Raw genomic sequence first — 22,273 nt, 5'->3', positions numbered from 1 at the left:
TTCAGGCCCCCAAACTAATAGTAAGGAGGGTGGTTCCCAAAATGGAAACAAGAAGAAGAAGAACAAAGGTCCCAAGACACCTTGGTGTAATACCTGCAAATCAGTTTCACACTGGGGCAGTGAGTGCACCAAGGCAAATCCAGTTCCCACCACTACAGCTCCTAAAGCAACTGCAACCCCAAGTACAGTAAGCAGTGGTGGAACACAGTCCAAGGGTGTAGCTGGGTTGACCCTGGGTATTGAAGTAGGATCTGGCCTAGTCAGAATCCCTACACAGGCAGTTCTCCTGTATGATGTGGACATTGAGTTGCCCACTGCAGTGAGCCCCAGTAACCTGGGCAAATACAGGCAGACTCCCTTAATTAATGAGAAACTGGCTCAAGCCTACAGGGACACATGTGCCAGTGTCACAATGGTGACACCTGACTTTGTGGACCCTGGACAGATTGTACTAGGTGAGAGCTACCTAGTAACCAATGCAAGCAACTCCACTACTTCCCATAGTGTGGCAGTTGTGAACTTCTCCTGGGGAGGGGTTGATGGCCTAAAGAAGGTTGTGGTGAGTGCAGACCTACCAGTAGACTGTCTGTTAGGCAATGACCTTGAAAGCTCAGCATGGTCAGAAGTGGAGTACAGGACTCATGCAGAAATGCTAGGGATTTCAGAGCATGTCCTTGCCATGACAAGGGCTCAGGCTAAGAAGTGCCTTCCTGAACCAGTGGTGGATCTTGAAACAATAGACCAGCCACAACCCAAGAGAAGGAGCAAGAGAGGAAAGGCTCAGCCTTCCACCTTGCCCCAGGTTGAGGATCAGGTTTCAGAGGAAACTGATTCTGCAGTCCAAGAGGAGACTGTCTCTGAGGAGCTTGAACCTGACCAGGTTGAGTTTCTGGGGACAGGGGGACCCTCAAGGGCAGACCTGAGGCAGGCTCAATTAGATTGCCCTTCCCTTGAACCCCTCAGACAGCAGGCTGCTGCTGAGGCTGCTGGGGATGCCCAAGGTACCCATACTGTGTATTGGGATGATGGACTCCTTTACTCAGAGGCTAGAGCCCCCAAGCCTGGCATGACCAGGAGGTTGGTTATACCTCTGCAGTTTAGGGGGTTCCTCCTTACCTTGGCCCATGATATTCCCCTTGCAGGACACTTAGGCCAGAACAAGACGTGGGACAGGCTTGTTTCACACTTTCACTGGCCTCACATGTCAGAGGATGTCAAGGAGTTTTGTCGCTCCTGTGTCACTTGCCAAGCCAGTGGTAAGTCAGGTGGCACAACAAAGGCCCCCCTAATACCACTACCTGTGGTGGGAGTTCCCTTTGAAAGAGTTGGAATTGATATTGTGGGTCCAATGGACCCCCAAACAGCATCTGGGAACAGATTCATACTGGTGGTAGTGGATCATGCCACCAGGTATCCAGAGGCTATTCCCCTAAGGACCACCACAGCACCTGTGGTGGCAAAGGCCCTCATTGCAGTTTTCTCAAGAGTGGGCTTTCCTAAGGAGGTACTATCAGATAGAGGCACGAATTTTATGTCTAGCTATCTGAAAGCAATGTGGAAGGAATGTGGAGTAAACTATAAGTTTACCACCCCATATCATCCACAATGCAATGGGCTTGTGGAGAGATTTAACAAGACCCTAAAAGGCATGATAAAAGGATTACCAGAGAAGCTCAGGCGGAAATGGGACATTCTTTTACCCTGCCTGCTCTTTGCTTACAGAGAGGTCCCACAGAAGGGGGTTGGCTACAGCCCTTTTGAACTTTTGTTTGGCCACCCTGTGAGGGGTCCATTGTGTTTGGTGAAGGAAGGATGGGAGTTACCTCTCAAAAAGCCCAAACTAGACATAGTGGACTATGTACTTGGTCTCCGCTCCAGGATGGCTGAGTACATGGAAAGAGCCTCCAAAAACCTGGAGGCCAGCCAAGAATTACAGAAAGCTTGGCATGACCAAAAGGCTGTGCTGGTAGAGTTCCAACCAGGACAGAAGGTGTGGGTACTGGAGCCAGTGGCTCCAGCAGCACTCCAAGACAAATGGAGTGGACCCTATCCTATTATTGAGAAGAAGGGGGAAGTCACCTACTTGGTGGACTTTGGAACACCCAGGAGCCCTCACAGGGTAATCCATGTGAATCGCTTGAAAGCATTTGTGGACAGGGAGGACATGAGCTTGCTCATGGCCACAGATGGGGATCAGGAGGAAGAGAGTGACCCTCTCCCAGACCTGCTTTCTCAGAACCCTGATGATGGTTCAGTTGATGGAGTAGCCTTGGCAGGCAGCCTCACTGACCAGCAACAGATGGACTGCAGACAAGTTTTGCAGGCCCACAGGCATTTGTTTTCACTCACACCCAGCCAGACTGACTGGTGTACCCATGTAGTGGACACTGGTGACAGTCTGCCTGTGAAGAATAAGATCTACAGGCAACCTGACCATGTCAGGAATTGCATCAAGGCTGAGGTGCAAAAGATGTTGGAGCTTGGAGTGATTGAGCCATCAGAGAGCCCATGGGCCAGCCCAGTAGTCCTGGTGCCAAAACCTCATACCCAAGATGGAAAGAGAGAAATGAGGTTTTGCGTGGATTACAGGGGTCTCAATGCTGTCACTAGGACAGATGCTCACCCCATTCCAAGAGCAGATGAGCTCATTGACAGATTGGCTTCTGCCAAGTTTCTGAGCACATTCGATCTGACAGCTGGCTACTGGCAAATCAGACTAGCTGAGGAGTCAAAAGCCAAAACAGCATTCTCTACCCCTAGTGGTCATTATCAGTTTGTGGTAATGCCCTTTGGTTTGAAGAATGCACCTGCCACTTTCCAAAGGTTGGTGAACCAAGTCCTTACTGGGTTGGATGACTTTTGCGCAGCATATCTAGATGATATTGCTGTCTTTAGCTCCACCTGGGAGGATCACCTGATCCACCTGAAGAGAGTTTTGGAGGCCCTGCAAAAGGCAGGCCTAACTATAAAGGCCACTAAGTGCCAGATAGGGCAGAGTAAGGTTGTATACCTGGGCCACCTAGTAGGTGGAGGCCAGGTTCAGCCACTGGAGAGCAAAATCCAGGCCATACAGGACTGGGCTCCTCCAGTTACCCAGACACAAGTCAGAGCCTTCTTGGGCCTGACTGGGTATTACAGGAAGTTTGTGAAGAACTATGGGTCTATAGTGACACCATTAAATGACTTGACATCCAAGAAGATGCCAAAAAAGGTTCAGTGGACAGTTAGCTGTCAGAAGGCATTTGATGACCTGAAGAAGGCCATGTGCTCTGCACCTATCCTGAAGAGTCCTGACTACTCCAAACAGTTCATTGTACAGACAGATGCTTCTGAGTTGGGGGTGGGAGCTGTGCTCTCACAACTTAATCAAGATGGTCAAGACCAGCCTATTGCTTTCATTAGCAGGAGGCTGACTCCCAGAGAGAAACGTTGGTCAGCCATTGAGAGGGAGGCCTTTGCTGTGGTTTGGGCATTAAAGAAGCTGAGGTCCTACTTGTTTGGAACTCACTTCCTGGTGCAGACAGACCATAAGCCCCTCTTATGGCTTAATCAGATGAAGGGTGAAAATCCCAAACTGCTCAGGTGGTCCATTTCCCTACAGGGGATGGACTTTACAGTGGAGCACCGCCCAGGGACTGACCATGGTAATGCAGATGGTCTCTCCCGGTACTTCCACTTAGAACATGAAGACTTATCAGGTCAAGGTTAGTTTAATGTCCCTGCGTTTGGGGGGGGGGTTGTGTAGGAGAGTAGGGTCTGCTATCCTATGGTCACCCCAAATTTTTGCTTTTTGCTTCACTGGTTTTCGACTACTGAGGCTGTGGGCCTGCTGATCAGACCCCCAGCCTGCTGTTCTCTCACTAAATTACTGACACATGTGCTATAGGCACATACCAATTGGAAATGGACTCCTTGTCAGCCCCTGTATAATGCACTATAGGTGCCCAGGGCATAGGGGCCACCAAGGCCTACCAGGGGCTGCAGCATATCTTTTGCCACCCCTGGCTGGTTCTTAAATTGACACAACTGGCTGATAACTCAGCTGGGGTAAGGTGGTGTAATCACCCCTTGCTTAGATATAGTATACCTATATCTAAACCTATATCTGGACACATGTAAACCTGTGAGCCACTCCTATAGAAGGCCTCATCAATCCTGGAGGCAGAGTGCGTGGTTTTATGTGAGATGGAGCTCTAGCATGAGCTGAGCCTGTCTGCAGCTGTCGGGAACAACTCCCTAAGCTGTTTCAGGATAATGCCATACCATATACTCTTAAGTGCCTTATAATCCTCGCGGTTAAATAGCAACTTTGGTTTGGCTTTATCAAAACATGTCGTGTAAGGTGTCATACGATTTGGAATACTATCCCCTCGCCAGTTCTGGCGACGGGGATAGCATTCCACCCCTCTAGAGGGGTAAGACATGTTACTTCACTTAAACGCGGTTAATTTCTCCAAAGACCTTAAGATCCACAAAATGGATGCCTCTGCCACAGACAAATGTCTGGACCCCTGCAGTTGACCGAAACTCAACCAAATGGGTCCTGGACAAAGGGTTTCCTGTCACAGGAGGGTGTCACCGCCCTCCAGACAGGAGATAGTGGATTGTAGCAGGGAGGTTTGAAAGAAACCAGACACTGCTTGGGGCAAACAAGGCTGCCCCTTGCATAATCCGGCCAAACCGGTTCTGGGGCACTCCAGCCCTCGTGCCAGGGCGGCCTGGATCAAAGGAAGGGGGTGTATCCACCCACTTCCTGGGTCCCACCCATAGGAGGGGACCTAGCAGGTAATCACGCCCCCCAGATTCGAATAAGAGTGGGAGCAGTGCCAATGCACATCAGATTTCCTGGAAGAAACATTTGAAACGCAATTCTGGACCCTTCGCCCTCCATCTCAACGTGGAAGCCCGAAGAATCTCCCTTGTGGTCAAGGAGTGACCACCCTGCAGCAGCAGGCACCATCCAGCCCTCGACGTCTACTTAGTTGCAGTTCCCGCCGGAACTCGAGCGACTGAGATCGACGAGATCAAGCCTGCCTGCCTTCTAACAGCCCGATCCACAGTCCCTGCAAAGCTGAGACCCGTGGAGGCGACCGGAAGCGTGGGGCACGCCATCTTGAATTGACCACGAGACGCTGACCGTGCAGCCCACGAGTGATCCTCGAAGCTGTGCACCGGGGTTTGAGAAGCCCCCACCCTGAGCTACTCCTGAGCCGAAGTTCAGCCCTCCACCCTCGACGAGTGCTGCGTGGGGCCCTTCTGCTCAACGCGTTGGCCCGGTCACTTGCCAGCTGGCTAGTGGTCCCAGTGCCGACGAGACTACTAAGAAGACTCGTGAATCTGGTTGCTCCAGATCCACACCAGCTCCCCTGAAAAGGAGCCCCGACTCTGACCTTCCTGGTCCGAGTGAGAAGCAATCTTCCAATCCCGCGTGGATTGCTCTTACCAAGGCTTGTTTGCTCCAAACTTGAAGCCGACTGCACCGACGGTGAGAGCCTGCGTGGGACAGATCGTGACCTGCTCCTGGACATCGCAGATGCCCCAGAGCCCACGTGACAGCGGAGAGAAGCTCCTCGACGACCACCTGATTGCGCCCGACATTGCCTGGTTCCGTCCTGGTTCCACCCTGGTCACTGCTGAGTGACCCAGACTCTGTCCCCTCTGCTTTCAGGTACCCTTCGACTCGAGCCCACCCTTGGACTCCACCGGACACTTCATCTTTAACCCGCCTGCAGCCCTTTCAGCTTCAAGCACCAAGAGCCTGCGTGTCAGAACCCGACGCCACTTCGACCCTGTGCACCCACTTCCTGTGGGTGAGGTAACTTTGCTCCGCCGGTGTTCCCACACTGGTGCACACCTCTAGGGTCTGTGTGTTAAGTTTTGTTCCTCTAGGTTCAGCGGAAGTGTCCTTTAACTTTAACTTTACAACTTTTACGCACCATTGGTTAACATTGGTGCGTGCGCTTTCCGCACATCTCCCGAATCCCGAGGGCCATTCCCGACTTCAGCATTGCTTGTCCTGACTGCTCCCAGCGATTCCCTAGGCCCTAGGCCTAACCACTGCTCGAGTGGCATCTCTTATACCACTTGTTTAGTATATGGTTTGAGTGGCCCCCTGCCCTCATCCATAATTGTGCAACTTTGTATGTTTAAACAGTGCTTTTGATTTAACGCTTGTGCCCCTTTATTCATAAAGAATACTGGGGATTGTTTTTAGTAATAAATACATATATTTTTATAATATATACTTGTGTGGTGTCCTTTCATTTGGTATTACAAGATTGTATGTGGTAAAACAGCTCGCTTAACACGACCTCTTAAGTTAAGCCTTTAGGCTGCTTAGTCCATGCTACCCCTAGGATAGCTTGTCTAATAAGGTTGACTTACAACCAGACACCATAAGGGATTGTTTGGTCTGATAATAGGTGGTTCCAGAATTGGAAACATCACCTATCAGGCCAACTTCTCACAAAAAGGTACACCTGCCTTATTCAAATCAATATCCCCCTAAAAAATGAGGAGTAGGTTGTGGCATATAACTTTCCCCTCCATCTCATTCTTAGCTTAGCCACTTCCCCTTCAATCAGAAAGGTGCATTTCCTGCAGAAGAGCTACATCCACCTCCTTCCACTTCATGTATGACAGGATTTGTTATGATTTGCTGATAGATCCCATACCTCTCATATTCCACATGAGGGGAGAAAAATCAATTTAAAAGACATGATGAAATGAAATGAAAAGAAACTTGATTAAGCGCTCTGTGGCCAAGCGGCTTCCTGGCGCTGGGGGGGGGGGGGGGAACGGATTCTACACTGCAACCGGGGAACTAGCCGGGGAAAGCCTGGAGAAAAAGAAAAGTTTTTAATGCTTTACGGAAAGAAGGGTAGGTAGGGATCGATCGGATGGATAATGGAAGACTATTCCAAAACTGGGGGGCCAACACCGAGAAACGAGTACCGCCGATTCGGGCTTTGCGGTAGCGGGGGACTTGAAGAAGGAGTTGAGAAGATGAACGAAGAGTGCGAGCTGGAGTAGGGGGTGATCAGAGAAACAATAAAAAGAGGGGCGGAATGGGTGTAGGCTAAAAAAGCTAAGCATGCTAATTTGAAAGAAGAACGAAAGCGTACAGGAAGCCAGTGAAGGGACTTGAGAACGGGTGTGATGTGAGAGAATTTAGGGAGGTGAAAGATGAGCCGGGCGGCTTGGTTTTGGATAGCCTGAAGCCGGCGCATTTCAAAGGCAGGGATACCGGCATAGAGGCCGTTCCCGTAATCAAGGCGGGAAGTGATGAGGGCCGTGATGATGGTTTTGAGGGCGTCGGTGGAAAAGAAACGGGAGATTTTACGGATGAGGCGGAGGGATAGAAAACAAGATGAGATTACAGAACTAACTTGGGAGTGCATGGAGAGGTCATTACTGACCTTGATACCTAGAGTGCGAACAGAAGGGACTGGGAAAGGGGGGGTACCAAGAGAGAGGGGCCAGTGAGTTGGGGACCAGGGATTAGAGGGACCACCAGTGAGGACAAGCTCCGTCTTGTCAGGATTCAACTTAAGGTGGTTCGTGATCATCCAATCCGAAATAAAGACTAAAGTGGAACTAAAAAAGGAGGAAGAGTCAGGAGTAGAGAGATCAAAGATGAGCTGGAGGTCGTCAGCGTAGTTGTACACGGAGACCCCCAGCTCGCGGAGGGAAAAGATGAGAGGGTAGATATAAAGATTAAAAAGAAGAGGGGAGAGGGAAGAACCTTGGGGGACCCCACACACGAGAGGGTGGGGGGGGGGCGGAAAAACCAGCGAGCTGGACTGCCTGGGACCTATCCTGGAGAAAGGACTTCAGCCAGGAGAGTGCTACACCCCTAATGCCGGCTGCGCTGACACGGTCGAGAAGAATGGCATGGTCGACCGTGTCAAACGCAGCCGACAGGTCGAGGAGCACCAACGCCTGGGGGAGATTGGAATCAGCCTTTCCCTTGAGCTCGTCCAAGACAGCGGTGACAACAGTCTCGGTGGAGTGGCCCGGGCGGAAACCCGCTTGATGGGAGGCTAAGAGGCCATGCTCCTCAATATGTGAGGACAGGCAGGATGTAACATGGCTTTCCACGATCTTCCCCAAATAGGGCAGAAGAGAGATGGGCCTGAAGTTGGAGGGAGAGGAAGGGTCCAAGCCAGGTTTTTTTATTATAGGAAGAACAGTGGCGGTTTTAAAGGAGGAGGGAACAGATCCGAGGGCCAGGGACGAATTGAGGAGTGTAAGCGGGGGTCCAGGACAGTGAGCAAAGAGGGTTTGAAGAATCCGAGCCGGAGCGCAATCAGCTGGTGAGCCCGACTTGACCTTAACAAGCAGAGCGGAAAATTGTGCAGCGGAGATAGGGGAGAAGTGATCTAACAAAAAAGGCGGCGGGGGGAGAAGGGGGATGATCTGGGTTTGAGAGACTGCAGGAATGTTAGCTTTAATGATAGTGATCTTATCGATAAAGTAATTGTTGAGTGAGAGACAAAACGGTAGGGATGGGGCAAAATTAATATTAGTGCGATCAGATGTGGTAAGTTGTTTTACAAGTGAGAAGATCTCTCGAGGTTTGTTTGAAGAGCGGACAACTTTTTCAGAGAAGTAATCTGTTTTTGCCAAGATAATGGCTTTTTTGTAGCTATTAAGCAGTGACTTGTATTTAGTTCGGAGGAGGGGACAGTAGTTGCGCCTCCAATGGCGCTCCGATCGCCTAAGATTGAGTTTAAGCTCTTTGAGTTCACTAGTGAACCATCTGTGGGCCTCATGGGGCGGCACAGATTTGATGTTTTTAAGAGGGGCGACGAGGTCACAGGAGGAGGAGAGCCAGGCACGAACAGCGTCGGCTTGAGCTTCAAGAGGGAGATCCGTCATGTCCGGTACTGTGGAAGCCAGAGAAGAAGAGAGAAGAGAAAGATCTGTCTGGTTCCAGCAGCGGGCTGTCAGATTTTTGGAGAGAGGGGTTTTTGCATAAGAAGGGAGGGGAATATTAAAGGAGATTAAAAAGTGATCCGACCAGAGACAAGGAAGGGTGGAAAGAACGGAGAGGGGGCGGCGCAGAGACCAAATTTGGTCCAAGGTGTGACCCTTAACGTGAGTGGAGGAAAAAATGTGAGGAATAAAGTTTAGTGACTGGAGAGTCGCAGAGAAGTCTTTGGAAGCTAGACTTTCTCTAGGATCGTCGGGCCAGTAATTAAAGTCCCCTAGTAGGACAACTGACGAGTTGTTAACTGCCAAAGTGGCCAGGATGTCTTGTAATAGGGGAACGAATAGAGGCATGGACAGAGGGGGCCGGTAAACAAGGACAAAAGTGAGGGGGTCGATAAGATTGGTGGACCGAGCGACCAGAAAATCCACGTTGGATATTGGGGAGTGATCAAGGAGCTGAAATTTCAGCGTGGATCGAATAATCATTGCCACGCTGCCGCCGGCTTTTCCGACCGGGCGGTCCATGCGGAGGGCATAATGTGTGTCAGGAAGAATAGCTAGAAGGTCAGGGAGTGAATCAATAGAAAACCAGGTCTCCGTGAGGAAAAGGTAGTCGGGACAGTCTGAGGATAGCAAGTTGAAAAGTTCAATTTGGTGCTTAACTGCTGACCGGGTGTTTAGCAGTAGAGCGGAAGCTACGGGGAGTGACGGTGTGAGAGAGGGGGTTACCTGATGAACCGCGGGGAAGGGGGTGGGGGGGAAAGAAGATGGGAGTGGAGATAGACAAGGAGGCGCAGAAATACCGAGTGAATCAAGGCGTGAGGCTACCGAAGGAGGAACGGGAATAGGAACCATAAGTGCGGATAATTGTGCGGAGGTGTATGACACAGGTCGGGCAGGGTCTGTGGCCCCTGGTCCCGGCCGGTCGCGGACGGGCGCAGACGGGCTTGCCTTAGGCGCGCCCGCTGCGCCCGTCCGCTGCGCGTACGGTGGAAGCACATGATTTGTAGGGCCGCTTAGGGGCGTGGCCAAAGAAGAGTGGGCGTGGCCGGGGGAGCGGCCGCTGAAGGCGGCGAACGGGTAGTCCTATGGCCGCTGCAGCGTTAACCTCGGCTGCGCGGGAAGGGCTGAGGCAAGGGAGAAGTCCCTGGATGCAGGGTGGGTAAGTTAAAAAAGCGCTAAGCGAGCGCTGTGCTGAACAAGTATTTTAAAAAAACAGGGCTTGGCTGTAACTCCCGCGGAGGGCAGGGGAGGAATCCGAGTGATGTGAGCTCGTAGTCAGCTCCTTGTTAAGGACCCAGGTGGGCGTGGCTGAAGAAGAGTGGGCGTGGCCGGGGGAGCGGCCGCTGAAGGCGGCGAACGGGTAGTCCTATGGCCGCGGCAGCGTTAACCTCGGCTGCGCGGGAAGGGCTGAGGCAAGGGAGAAGTCCCTGGATGCAGGGTGGGTAAGTTAAAAAAGCGCTAAGCGAGCGCTGTGCTGAACAAGTATTTTAAAAAAACAGGGCTTGGCTGTAACTCCCGCGGAGGGCAGGGGAGGAATCCGAGTGATGTGAGCTCGTAGTCAGCTCCTTGTTAAGGACCCAGGTGGGCGTGGCCAAAGAAGAGTGGGCGTGGCCGGGGGAGCGGCCGCTGAAGGCGGCGAACGGGTAGTCCTATGGCCGCTGCAGCGTTAACCTCGGCTGCGCGGGAAGGGCTGAGGCAAGGGAGAAGTCCCTGGATGCAGGGTGGGTAAGTTAAAAAAGCGCTAAGCGAGCGCTGTGCTGAACAAGTATTTAAAAAAATCAGGGCTTGGCTGTAACTCCCGCGGAGGGCAGGGGAGGAATCCGAGTGATGTGAGCTCGTAGTCAGCTCCTAGTTAAGGACCCAGGTGGGCGTGGCCAAAGAAGAGTGGGCGTGGCCGGGGGACCGGCCGCTGAAGGCGGCGAACGGGTAGTCCTATGGCCGCTGCAGCGTTAACCTCGGCTGCGCGGGAAGGGCTGAGGCAAGGGAGAAGTCCCTGGATGCAGGGTGGGTAAGTTAAAAAAGCGCTAAGCGAGCGCTGTGCTGAACAAGTATTTTAAAATTCAGATCCCACTACCTCCACAAACCCCGACTTTATGGGAGACGCCAATCCTCCAATAATTTGCAAGGACTGTCGTACAAAAATACAATATCATATAAGAGAGTACATTCTCCATCCCCCTTGACTATTAGTCAAAGGAGATTTGGTGGGGTTGTACAATCAGACCATCATTCCACCTGCCCACTTACCATCCCCATCATTGTAATATTTACAAATTAGTTAAGCTCAGGCATCTCTAGCAATGTTCTCCACAGTACTGTAGATCCTCGGGTCTGCGCTGCTCTGTGTTGTGTGGCAGGGAGCAGTGTGTATCCGAGTGCATCTTATCATTAGTATATTTTGTAGACCTGGTGTAACCCATGTCTCCAAGCTCTCTGGGGCTCAGAAGCCCAGTCAGCTACTAAGTTATAGGTGAAGTCACACTCTTTCAGGTAGCTTTCTATATCTTCATTTCTTCAGGCAGAGGCACATTTCCCCCACCTTTTCTAGACAAAATGGGAGCAGAAAGCTCCCATTTTGTATAATTCGGTCGGAGGAACACTAATTATGTGCCTTACTGTTCCCTCCTAAGAAGAGTAACTCAGGCGACACATTTTTGGGTCACCACAACTTCTTCAGAACGCACAATGGGTTGGGATTGGAGGCGCGTGGTGGAAAGCTTAGGAAATGTCAACCATCTTCGTGCACAGCTGGCCATCCCTCATGCTCGCAAAAACATTTTAAATTTAAGTCAAAACATCACATAGAATTTTAACAGAACACTACAGGTGCATTCAAATGGGCAGTGGCACTTTGGTAATGTTTAGAAACCCGTTGTAGCTTTAATGCACATCGCAGGAAATTATGAGTTTACTGGTGCAAACAAAAGGTACTATTGACTTTGGAGTACTATAACCTGAAGAAATAACGGGAAAAGAACAAAAAGAAAAAAAGCAATGGCAAAGTAAAGTGTTGGTCTAGGATTACTGGCAATGAAGGTGGACATGCATATAGCACCAGGAAAAAGGCCAGTACACATACTGCAAGAGAGGCAATGGTAGAAGTGGGCAGACTCCTTACCCCAGGATGTATGCTCTGGTAGGCGTAAGATAAATGTCAATGAGCAGTGAACAGACCAATGGATGTAAAGGCCCGTACCAAAACACCTCTATGTATGTATACACTTTTTTCCTTTTTTGTGGCTTGTATGTGACAAAAAATAAAATAATTATTGCACTACTTTGCCAACGCCAAACATCTTACATCTGCGAATGCTCTTTATTAGAAGGCACTTTAGGTTTAGATCATTCAATCCCTCAATGCCAATTTAACACTCGAAGATTGCAGTTCATTAATGAAAACTGGTTTCCACAGCCTAATGGAAGGTAGGGTTAAATACAATTACTCTTAACTTGTGTGGCATCTCATGACACACATTTCACAAGCATTATGGTAACCACAAAACACTGATGCCATCACATCAGGACAGTAAAAAGAACACAAAATACAGGGTATAACATATATACTATCAATTTGAAAAGAGCAAATGAGGGGATCCGTATAATCAGACTACTACATCTAAGATTTCACAGCTGAGAAGGTAAATGGTAGCCTGCTTACAATGGTATTGAGTAAAACATTTGTACCAGCATCAGAGATAGCTGATCGAATAAAGAAACAACCCACAGTGGCCTTTAGCCCCACAGGTAATCGTTTAAATTGCATCACAGACTGAAGTGGACCCACGTATTATTCACAGCTGAAGCAGATTGTGAACTTCCACAGTATTTGCCGGTGGTTAACTCTAGAACTCAAAACGGTCGGAGTATACACCGAGGCACCACAAATCCCCAGCTTAAGGCATACCTTTTTACTACTAATACTAACCCAAAGGGGTCGGGACTGTCCTATACTCATTTCTTTTGCCATTGCTGGAGACGCCTTAATACTTCTGATGGATGCAGAGAACTAACATGTTGGGGCGCGAGTCTTGAAATTGGAGATGGCCTCCCCTAAAACCGAAGACATTATATAAGCTGGTACTGCCTATAGTTAAAATGTTATGGTGAGGAATATGAAATATCAAATACTGTCCCTTCCCTGCAGTCCCTGGGATGTATGCTCTTTGGGTTTGACATACCATTGATGGGCATCAATTACGTGGAAAAGCGATCATGTTGCAATGAAAAACTTTCAGTACCATGCAAGTTGATCTGAATTGACTCCCATCAGGTTTCTTGATAGAGAAGAACAAGATTAGGATTTAAGTTTCCTTGCTCAAAATGCAGAGGCACTTTCCAGCGGATACTTACAGTGCATAACTCAAGGCATGCTATTTTGCGGTGCTGGAAATGGCGCTCAGTGGGTTTTCATCTATGTTTTGGAATGAGTTAAGGCTAGAAATATCAGGAAACAATTCACACACCAAGTTCCATGTAATAACTAAGTGGCTACTAATCACAATGCAACCAATGAAAGCTGAAGTTTTAAAAAGCTTACAAAGCATGCGTGTCTGTGTTTTTTATTTTACCTGTCTCGCTGATGGAATTTAAGATGGTCTCTCTATAGGAAATTTGAAGAGGTCCAAGGTGTGTTTCCAGTTTGTACTCTCGCTTGATGCGGTCATGGATGATTTCAATGTGAAGCTCCCCCATGCCGCAGAGAATGGTCTAGGTACAACCACACAGAGACAGCATTTTAGCATGGCAAGAACCACATCAATCCCTATTAGCAATGAACTCAGATGCTGAGAATAGAACATGTTCTTAGATCACCATGAAATGTAGCAATACCAGTCATCCTACAGTAGACAATCGATTAGATACAGCCTGAAGATGTCTTTCACTTTGTGGCAAGCAATAAAGTGAACAGGTGCTTTTGTTGAGGTAAGCTTCACTTAGTAGACAGAAGTTTACAACACCCTGTCCTCATGGCTGCGTGCAATGAGAAAGACTATTATAGTGTAATTCTAAAAATTGAGTTATTGGAAGGCACAATGTAGCCCCATAATATGAAACACAGCACAGAAAATAGTTTTCAGTAGAATGTTAATGTCACCAAAACACTTCACTCATGAAGGCTTTTATCCTTCTAGAAAGAGTAACAAATTAAAACAAGCATCGGCAAAACCAACAGGCCAACCCATGTTATGTAGCTGGGATGCTGCAGAGAAACATGGCTAAAAATAGTAAAAAATAAAAAAACGCGCCACCACATGACCAGTGTTAACATGCTTTTTTTTAAATAAAAAAAACATATGGGGAGTGGCACAAGAGAAGGACACAGGTGGGAGTGATGACACAGAGAATGAGAAATCCCAATGACAACGGGGGTGGATGGGAAGGGCTGGCGAGGCAAACGGACAACGGAGGATGGATGGGAAGGCCTTGAGCAGCAAGCTGACAATGGATGACAGACAGGCGGGGCTTGTGAAGCAGATGGATGAGAGAGGTACATATGCACTTATAGAAAACGTACACAGGCAGACATGTGGATTACATACACAGTCAAGATACACAGACATAGGTAACATACAAACACAACGTATACAGGCGTATACAAACATACAGCAGGCAACATACATGCATATAAATGTCCCGCCAGGAGAAAGTAACCACGCCATTTCACATTTGTACTCCTCCGATAACAGATGTTAATATCAGATTCACCAGCCCTCATTTCACCGGCCTGTGGAGGATGAAAGACCTGGCCTCTGCTAAGACCCACACTTTGTTACTTTAGCTGAAATACTATGCAATAGCAAAATATCATTATCTATAATGAAAATATTCAGTATGGCTGTGACATTATTGAGTAACACACCATTTTCATTTGTATTTTTACACTGCAAAAGCTAGGCCCATAAGGGTAGCAGCACACTTTAAAGAGGTTGCCTGCAGATTATGACAAAACAAGGGAGTTAAAGGGACAATATAGTTAAAGGGAGATTCAAAGGCATAGTTGTGGCGAAATCATGGGAAAAGAAAATAGGGAGAAACGCAGGTTATAGTATACAAAATGTACACTCATAATCAGTAGATTTACCCCGAGGTCGAGACTGACCAAACAAAGCCATGCACAATGTGCAAGAGCAAATGGGGATCTCAGAATGGATAATCAATATAATTTGATGATTTGGGGATTACACATCAAATGGAGAAGTACCGACGTATCAGCGCCTAGTTTGATATATTGGACGTTGTACAGTGGATATTCTCCATAGAAGTACATAAATCGCCTTGGAAATGAGGGGAATGCAGACGCTGGATGTCTAAAAAAGCTAGAGTGGACAGGCCCGGTGACTAATTTGTAATATAACGAATGCTAGTGCCCAGAGTTTTGTTTAGAATCCGAAAGCCAAAAACTATTGAAGGTCAGGGTGCTGAGTGGCAGGCTGGATAGCCTTGATTTCACTCCAGCTCTCTTTAATCCTCCACCAGACACTCCCTGCCCCTTCATCTCACCCACTGAGGTTCCTTTTAATCCCTACTTTCTCCATTTATCACAGTTTTTACCATATTTTTCTTCCTCCTTGTTTCTCCCTTGTATGTTTTTCTCTCTATTGTTAAAAGTCTGGTGAAATAAAATTAGGACTGGTTTCCCAAATATGTGCTGGTGGGTACCACCGGCTCAAATTCAGCATTGGACAGCCTGCATTGACCTTTTATCTTTTGCTGATCAGCTTGTAGATCGGCTGATCTAGGACTTCTATTACGGGCATGGTGTTTGGTTAAAAGGTCAGACCCTCGAAAACCTATTTTGCAGTATGTCTAACTCTTCAGAATCAAGAATAACAGAAAAATAAATAATGGAAGTTTCTAACAAATCATTTGTTCAGCTCATACCCTGGAGAAAAAATGACTTGACCACTTGATGGTACTCTGGGATAGAAAGGATTGTTGAGTGAAGGGATAGCTATGAACAATGGAGACAGCAATGGGTTTGTTTCTATTAAGACTTGTTAACTTTCGAAATTCTTGTAACCAGTGACCTCCCCACCACCACCTTGTTTATTTTCTGTCATATTTATAGGATCAGATTTGGATATCATAGAGAAGAAGGCTAATGATTCTGTGGAAGAATAGGTTTTTGCAAAACTTAGGTTTTTGAGTGAAGCTTGCAAGTGGACTATGTAGGTTAACACTTACTTGCCCGGAATCTGGATCGATCTTCACTTTTAAACTTGGATCTTCACGCTGAAGACAGCTTAAGGCAAATTCTAAATCTGCAAATCAAATGTCCATGAAAATATAATAATGACACCTATGTAAAGAAAATACAGCACTATACATTTTACAATGAACAGAAAAATACATTAAAATGTCCACATCCTTCTGAACATTGAACTATCGGAGACATTACAATCATTCCCTCACTTCCTGCCCAGCTGTACCATGTCCCCAGTGAAAAGGTACACTTAAAGTAACCAATTTGTATTACTCTTTTAATTGTGTCTGTACCCCCTCTACCAGAATGTAGTTTATTTATTATCTTCTTTAAAAAAAAAAAAACTATGTTCTAACCAAAAGTGGTCAGGCTACACCTTGTTACCCTATGGTTGCCAGAATCACGTCATCTGAAATATATTTAGTTCCTCTACTATATTCCTAGCTCTTAGATACTTAGTTTCTTCATCATCTCCCATCAACTTCTTCTTTCGAGACAGTACAGATTTAAGTAACCGCAACTATGAGACGCATTATCATTTGACCGTTTTTAGAATGAGCACCTTCAGCACTAGTTGTGTAATTAAAATTATTTAAGCAGTAGTGCTAATTTCCATTTGTTGCACACAGACTTCATTGCAATCATTTAACTAAGATATTATCTAGTAAGGAAAGCGTATTTCTATCCGAACCAGAGACTATACATGTATAGAATGTAAAGTTTTCTAGTTGATAATGAAATTATTCATAAAGAAAAGCTAAACCATTAAATATTTACCTGAATTATTGTTTGAGAAAACTTCCATGTAGCGAGCACCATTTTGCAATTGGGGCATGTCACAATTGTTTTCCATGTATGCACAATAATGGGTGAAAAATTTGTGACATTTTTGGTGTGAATCTGTGAACAACCTTAGGAGTAAAATAATAAGCTACATATAGGAACTAATAACGCACAGAAGTGTATTTCACCAACTCCATTCTCACCCCCAATCTGCTCTCTTGGATTCTCTATTTCTCTATTTTTATGAATAATAATATATCCTGGTGGTATTAAAATGTCAAACGTAGGGATGTATGGGCCCTGGCCAAAGTCTCAGTCAGTATAAGTTTACGGTAATCAGATTATGTTAAATTTCCTGAATGCCTATGGCATACTTGAAGGTGTGTTGGTCAAGCTTACTTTTTAAAATAGTTTGGGACTTATTCAAGATTCCCATTCTGTAAGGAATTGGTTTAGTCAGCTTATCAATTTGCTCAGATCACTATTCTCTGATTAGGTGGATATGCCTGGGAGTAACCTGGATTGATTCCCTGGGTGCTTTGTAGCTTCCATCCAGAGGTCTATACCGTGGGTCAGAAGTTATGTCCACTCGGAGGGAGGTCTTTAGAATGACAGAGATTTCACCTTTTGGGCTTTTTAGGTTGTTAGTGCTCTTGTTGTTGAAGCACTAAGAATGGCATGCAACCATAAAGGTATTTTTGCTATAAAAGATCTCTTGCTTATGGTTTTGATTAGTAATATACCCTTGGAGTAGATGCCAATTGCATTCTTTAGATAAGAAGATAAGTCTCCCGTGGTATCACGTTACGTTGTTTACTCTCATTACACCTGAGCGTTGTTCTGTAGACATGCAAGAATAATTCAACTGGCTGAATATTTATTACTTGGGTATGGTAGGAAGTGGATTTAAAAGGCCCATCGTAACTTCAAATAGACTTTGCTTTATTGATGTGTGATTTAAGATCCTAACCACCTTTGAGTCTCAACGCTGATAAAGTGGTTCGCCGCCAAATTTCACTGGTGGAGGGCCTTACATTTGGCCACGGAGAGACTACTCCATCTCCACGATGACCAAACCGCTCCGACGGCCCAACGGAGTAAGCGCTGTCGGAGAAATGGCCGCTCAGAGAGATACAGATGTCCACCCACCCAATCAGGATGGATGGACATTAAGCCATTTTTTATTGTCTGTCACCAACAGGCAAACCCTGGCGGTGAGGTACAGTAAAAATCAAATAATGGTGCTCACCATGGAGGATGATTCCCATGGCGAATGGGATTACTTATTTTATTTTCAAAAAGAAAATCCCACTTCAGGATTTTCTTTTTGAATATAAAAAAAAAACTGTTTTGTTTCAGACGCAGCCCTGCCCCAAACAGTAAGGCACATTGACAGGAACCACTGTAACGGTGGTTCCTGTCAATACATTATAAATTAACGCCTGCTTGGAGGTCATTTATAATTTGGCAGTAGGTCCTTTGCCATGGCGATGGAGTAATTTACTCCATCCCCATAGCAGAACAACAGGCCATCCGTGAAAATATAAATCAGCCCTTTCTGTGATCTACTTATCGCTAGACAAACATACTGCTCAATAAGTCATGCTCTTATTGATTTAAAAAATAACAACACCACAATACAAGATGTAGACAGAGGCAGTAACACCATTATTAATCACACATGGGATTACATCTACAAATGCAAAAACAGTTGATGGACAGAATGCTGAACAATGTCAAACATTCACCCACAGTACGATATCTGGGCCTAAATCCATTGTTTTTTTGCTCACCATGCCATTCCAGTTTGGACACAGCCATATGTAAATCAGTCTTGACCCAGCTCCCCATGAAAACAGTCCAGCTCGAACTGCCAGGCTGGACTGTTCCCATGAGGAGCAGGGTCAAAGTTGAATTCCATAGGACTGTGTCCAAACTAAGGTGGCATGATGAGCAAAAGAACGATGGGTTGGGATGCTACCAAGAGTGATCACTGGTATGCCCAGATGTGGGTCCCATGCTCACTGTGAGTCTGGAACTAAGTTGTACCCGGTTAATGACCCCATATCTAGGGCAAAACCAGTCCTGGGTTGCATGTGTTCCGGTTCAGGGAGGATCTGGCCTGGCAGTTCGAGCTGGACTGTTCCCATGAGAAACAGGGTCAAGGCTGATTTGCATAAGGATAGGTCCACTGAGGTGGCAAGGTGAGCAAAACAGCAATGAGTTGGGATGTTACCCCCAGCGATAGCCAGTGGTTAGACAAATATCAAGCATTCCTCCCATCACCTTATGTGTGTTACATATACCACCCTAAGTGGCATGGATATGCCAAGACATGCGCCCTATATTCTCAGTTTGTCACTGAAACAAAGCTCTACCCGGCTGATGAGCCCATAACTAGGGCAAAACAGGTCCTGGTTGCTTGAAGTCCGGTTCAGGGAGGACCTGGCCTGGTAGGTCCAGCTGGACTGTTCCCATGAGGAGCAGGGTAAATGCTGATATGAATATGGTTGGGTCCAAACTAATGTGGCCTGGTGAGCAAAGGAACGGTGGGTTGGGATGCTGCCAGGAGCAATCACCATTGGTTAGACAAATTACAAGCATTCCTCCCATCATTCATCCCATCTTAACATTTGTATTACAAATGTGGCACTTTGTAATTATAAAATGGCACTAATTTGAATTTTCTCACATGTGGCACACTGCAATTGCAAAATGGCACAGATTCAAATTTTCTCACAACCAACTAAGGTAAATCGTAAATGTGAGCTTTACTATGCTTATTCAAGCTTGCGAATGTTGCGAATGTGACATTAAATAAATTATAATTATGAATGTATCAATCCAAGCACAGTACATTCTGTGCAATCTTAAGTTACAGCCTTGTAAAAGTGCAGTTGCATGTGAAAATTAAGTACTGCCTGATCAAGTTTGAACTGCACTATGTTTGCTATATAATATTGCAACACTGGCACTCCTTTCAACATAAATTATTTTGCACCACTGAAGGAACAATTTGATCATAGTTGTATTTTACACACCTAATTTTGACTGCATTCTCCTATTTTTTTTAAAAAACTCTTTATTGATCATTTTTATAAATACATCCTGAAGTATACTGACAGTAAACAATACAATAACATGAATACTAACAGCTCAGAGTTCATTAGCCAAATTAATAATCCAAGAAACCGTATTAAATCTGGTCACCCACCTACCCTCTCAATGGAGTGATTATGGATCCTTACCCTAAACTCATGAATGTGTCCGGATCCTTGACCAACGTTGCTCAGTTCCGCAATCACAACCGTAGCCTGCACTCATACTTGTGTCCCAGCCACTCATCTGTTCCCTTCATTTATCTACCGCTGTATCCCCTGGACACCGCCCAGGTGTGTCCTCAGGGGGCCCAGGCAATTGTGTGTGTGCTCCATTGTCTCTCCTCCAAGGTCGTGTCTTGAAGCTCTCTCAGCAGCGCATCCCATGATTCAAGATCCTCCTGCAATTTGGCATCTTGCCAGCTGGCCTTAAATGCACTTCCTCTACTATCACCCAATATGTCACATTCTTGTACCGCAATGCAACCAAGGGTGCTCTGTTCCCCAACAAACCCACTGCAACTCTCCTCTTCGCCAATGCCAACAGTAGAAACTTTGAAACTGTTGAAACTCCTCTCACCCGTTTTATGACCCCCATGATACAGGGGGTTCTGCTTTAATTGGGAAACTAGTCACTGCGCACAGTGGTTGGACCACCGCCAACCAAAAGGTATGCACTGCTGGACATGTCCAAGCCAAATACAGGAAGGAGGCGTCCGCCATCCCACACCTCGGACAATTTGAGCTTCTGCCACTGTACATCCTATGCTGCCTAACAAGTATCAAGTACTTGCTATGAATATAATTAAAGTGAGTCAGTTTCTACCTGGCATTACATGAGACCTGCTCCACTAGCATACAAGTCATTTGGCACTCTGCATCCGTGAGTGGGGCTTCAAGGCCCTTCCCCAGGCCCTTCTAGCTCTGGGTTTAATCCCCACTCTGTCACTCTTAAGGGCAGTATAAAACAGTGACACGGTGTCTCACCGTCCCAGCCATCAACATCCCCTGCAAAGTTGCTGACTGTCATGGTCTCTCCGGGAATTCCATCCAGATTTCCTGCGCAGTGTTAGCTAGCTTAGTACATTGGAAAAACTGACCGCCTCCCACAGGCCTCAGCAAAGGTAAGGAATCCTTTCCCTGGGTATATCGCTCTCACATTTTTAATTAGTTACTCTTAAGACATTTAATTCCAAGGCAGGGTCAACTACATTTTTAGTGGGATATCTCTTTCATATGCACTTTTTTTAATAGTACCATTACTATCTTGTGCATTATTGTCTACCGAAAAGGCTTTAAAAGAAGCGCACTAAATAGTTAGCTATACCTGGTTGTCTGGCCAATGATGGAGGCTCAATTGTGCAAAAGAATACTGGCTCTGGGATTTCAATACCAGCCAAAATGAGGCTCTCTGATGCTTTGCTTTGTGCACACTTGTTTCCAGATTCTCGTCCAGCTCTGCGGGCTGCAGCAATCGCAGCAGATTTAGATGACGCAAGGGTGTCTCCTGTCGCAGTCTGAAAAAAAGACACTTGACCATGAACCTTAAAGTAGCCTACATCTTATCTCATAATTCACTGCACGCCATTATTATCTAGAATCCTTGTGGCCCGAATCAGTCAATATATAATTATAAGTATCCTTGTACTTAATGATTAATCCATTACAATATAAAGAAAGAATAACACCTGTTATATTTGTCTTATAATAAATACAAGTTGAAAGTTGCACAGAAAGCAAGTATGAGAAAAACACTGACGTGGTAGAGGGGAGAAAAAGAGGGAGGAGTTGGGGAGAATTTAGAGCGCAGAGGAGTGAAAATTCAAGAAAGGGAGGAGAAGTTAGAGTGAGATATGAATACTCTAAAGTGCCAACAGCCAACACAGCTTGTTCATAGGCAGAGATTATCTAAATCAACCTAAAGTATGCTTAGTGTGCTTAAATTAATATGAATGCATCACTAAATGCAAATCGACAAAATAAATCAGCAAGATACAAACTGGAATCAACTATAATTAACCAGCCAATCAGAATTAGGACATTTGAGTTAATACTATGGGTGCAAAGACCATCACTGGTACTACTTATAAGAGAGCTTGCCATTAGGTCAAGAGATTTATCTCAGTGGACGACATCAATTGCTGAAACTTCCGCCAAAAATACATGAAGGTAAGCCCTAGAAATGTGTTTTCCTATGATTGAGATTTCAGTTTTTTGCACTTAAACAAATGAAGCTTACTTTTGTTTGGTT

At 46.3% G+C, this 22,273-nt stretch overlaps 1 protein-coding gene across 1 annotated transcript in view; it reads right to left on the bottom strand.

The window, feature by feature from the left end:
• Positions 1-22,273, bottom strand: part of GFM2 (GTP dependent ribosome recycling factor mitochondrial 2) — a 316,398-nt gene that overhangs the window by 85,866 nt on the left and 208,259 nt on the right. The window contains exons 15-17 of the mRNA XM_078675255.1: positions 21,350-21,539; positions 16,123-16,199; positions 13,506-13,644 (exon numbers count right to left, since the gene is read on the bottom strand). Of these exons, the coding sequence (XP_078531381.1) occupies positions 13,506-13,644; positions 16,123-16,199; positions 21,350-21,539 (406 nt within the window). The remainder of the gene's footprint in view (positions 1-13,505; positions 13,645-16,122; positions 16,200-21,349; positions 21,540-22,273) is intronic.

Source organism: Lissotriton helveticus, chromosome 2_1, assembly GCF_964261635.1.
Source record: "Lissotriton helveticus chromosome 2_1, aLisHel1.1, whole genome shotgun sequence".
NCBI classification, from domain to species: Eukaryota; Metazoa; Chordata; class Amphibia; order Caudata; family Salamandridae; genus Lissotriton; species Lissotriton helveticus.
The sequence above is the reverse complement of the archived record's forward strand: the minus strand, read 5'-3'. Positions and strand labels throughout refer to the sequence as shown.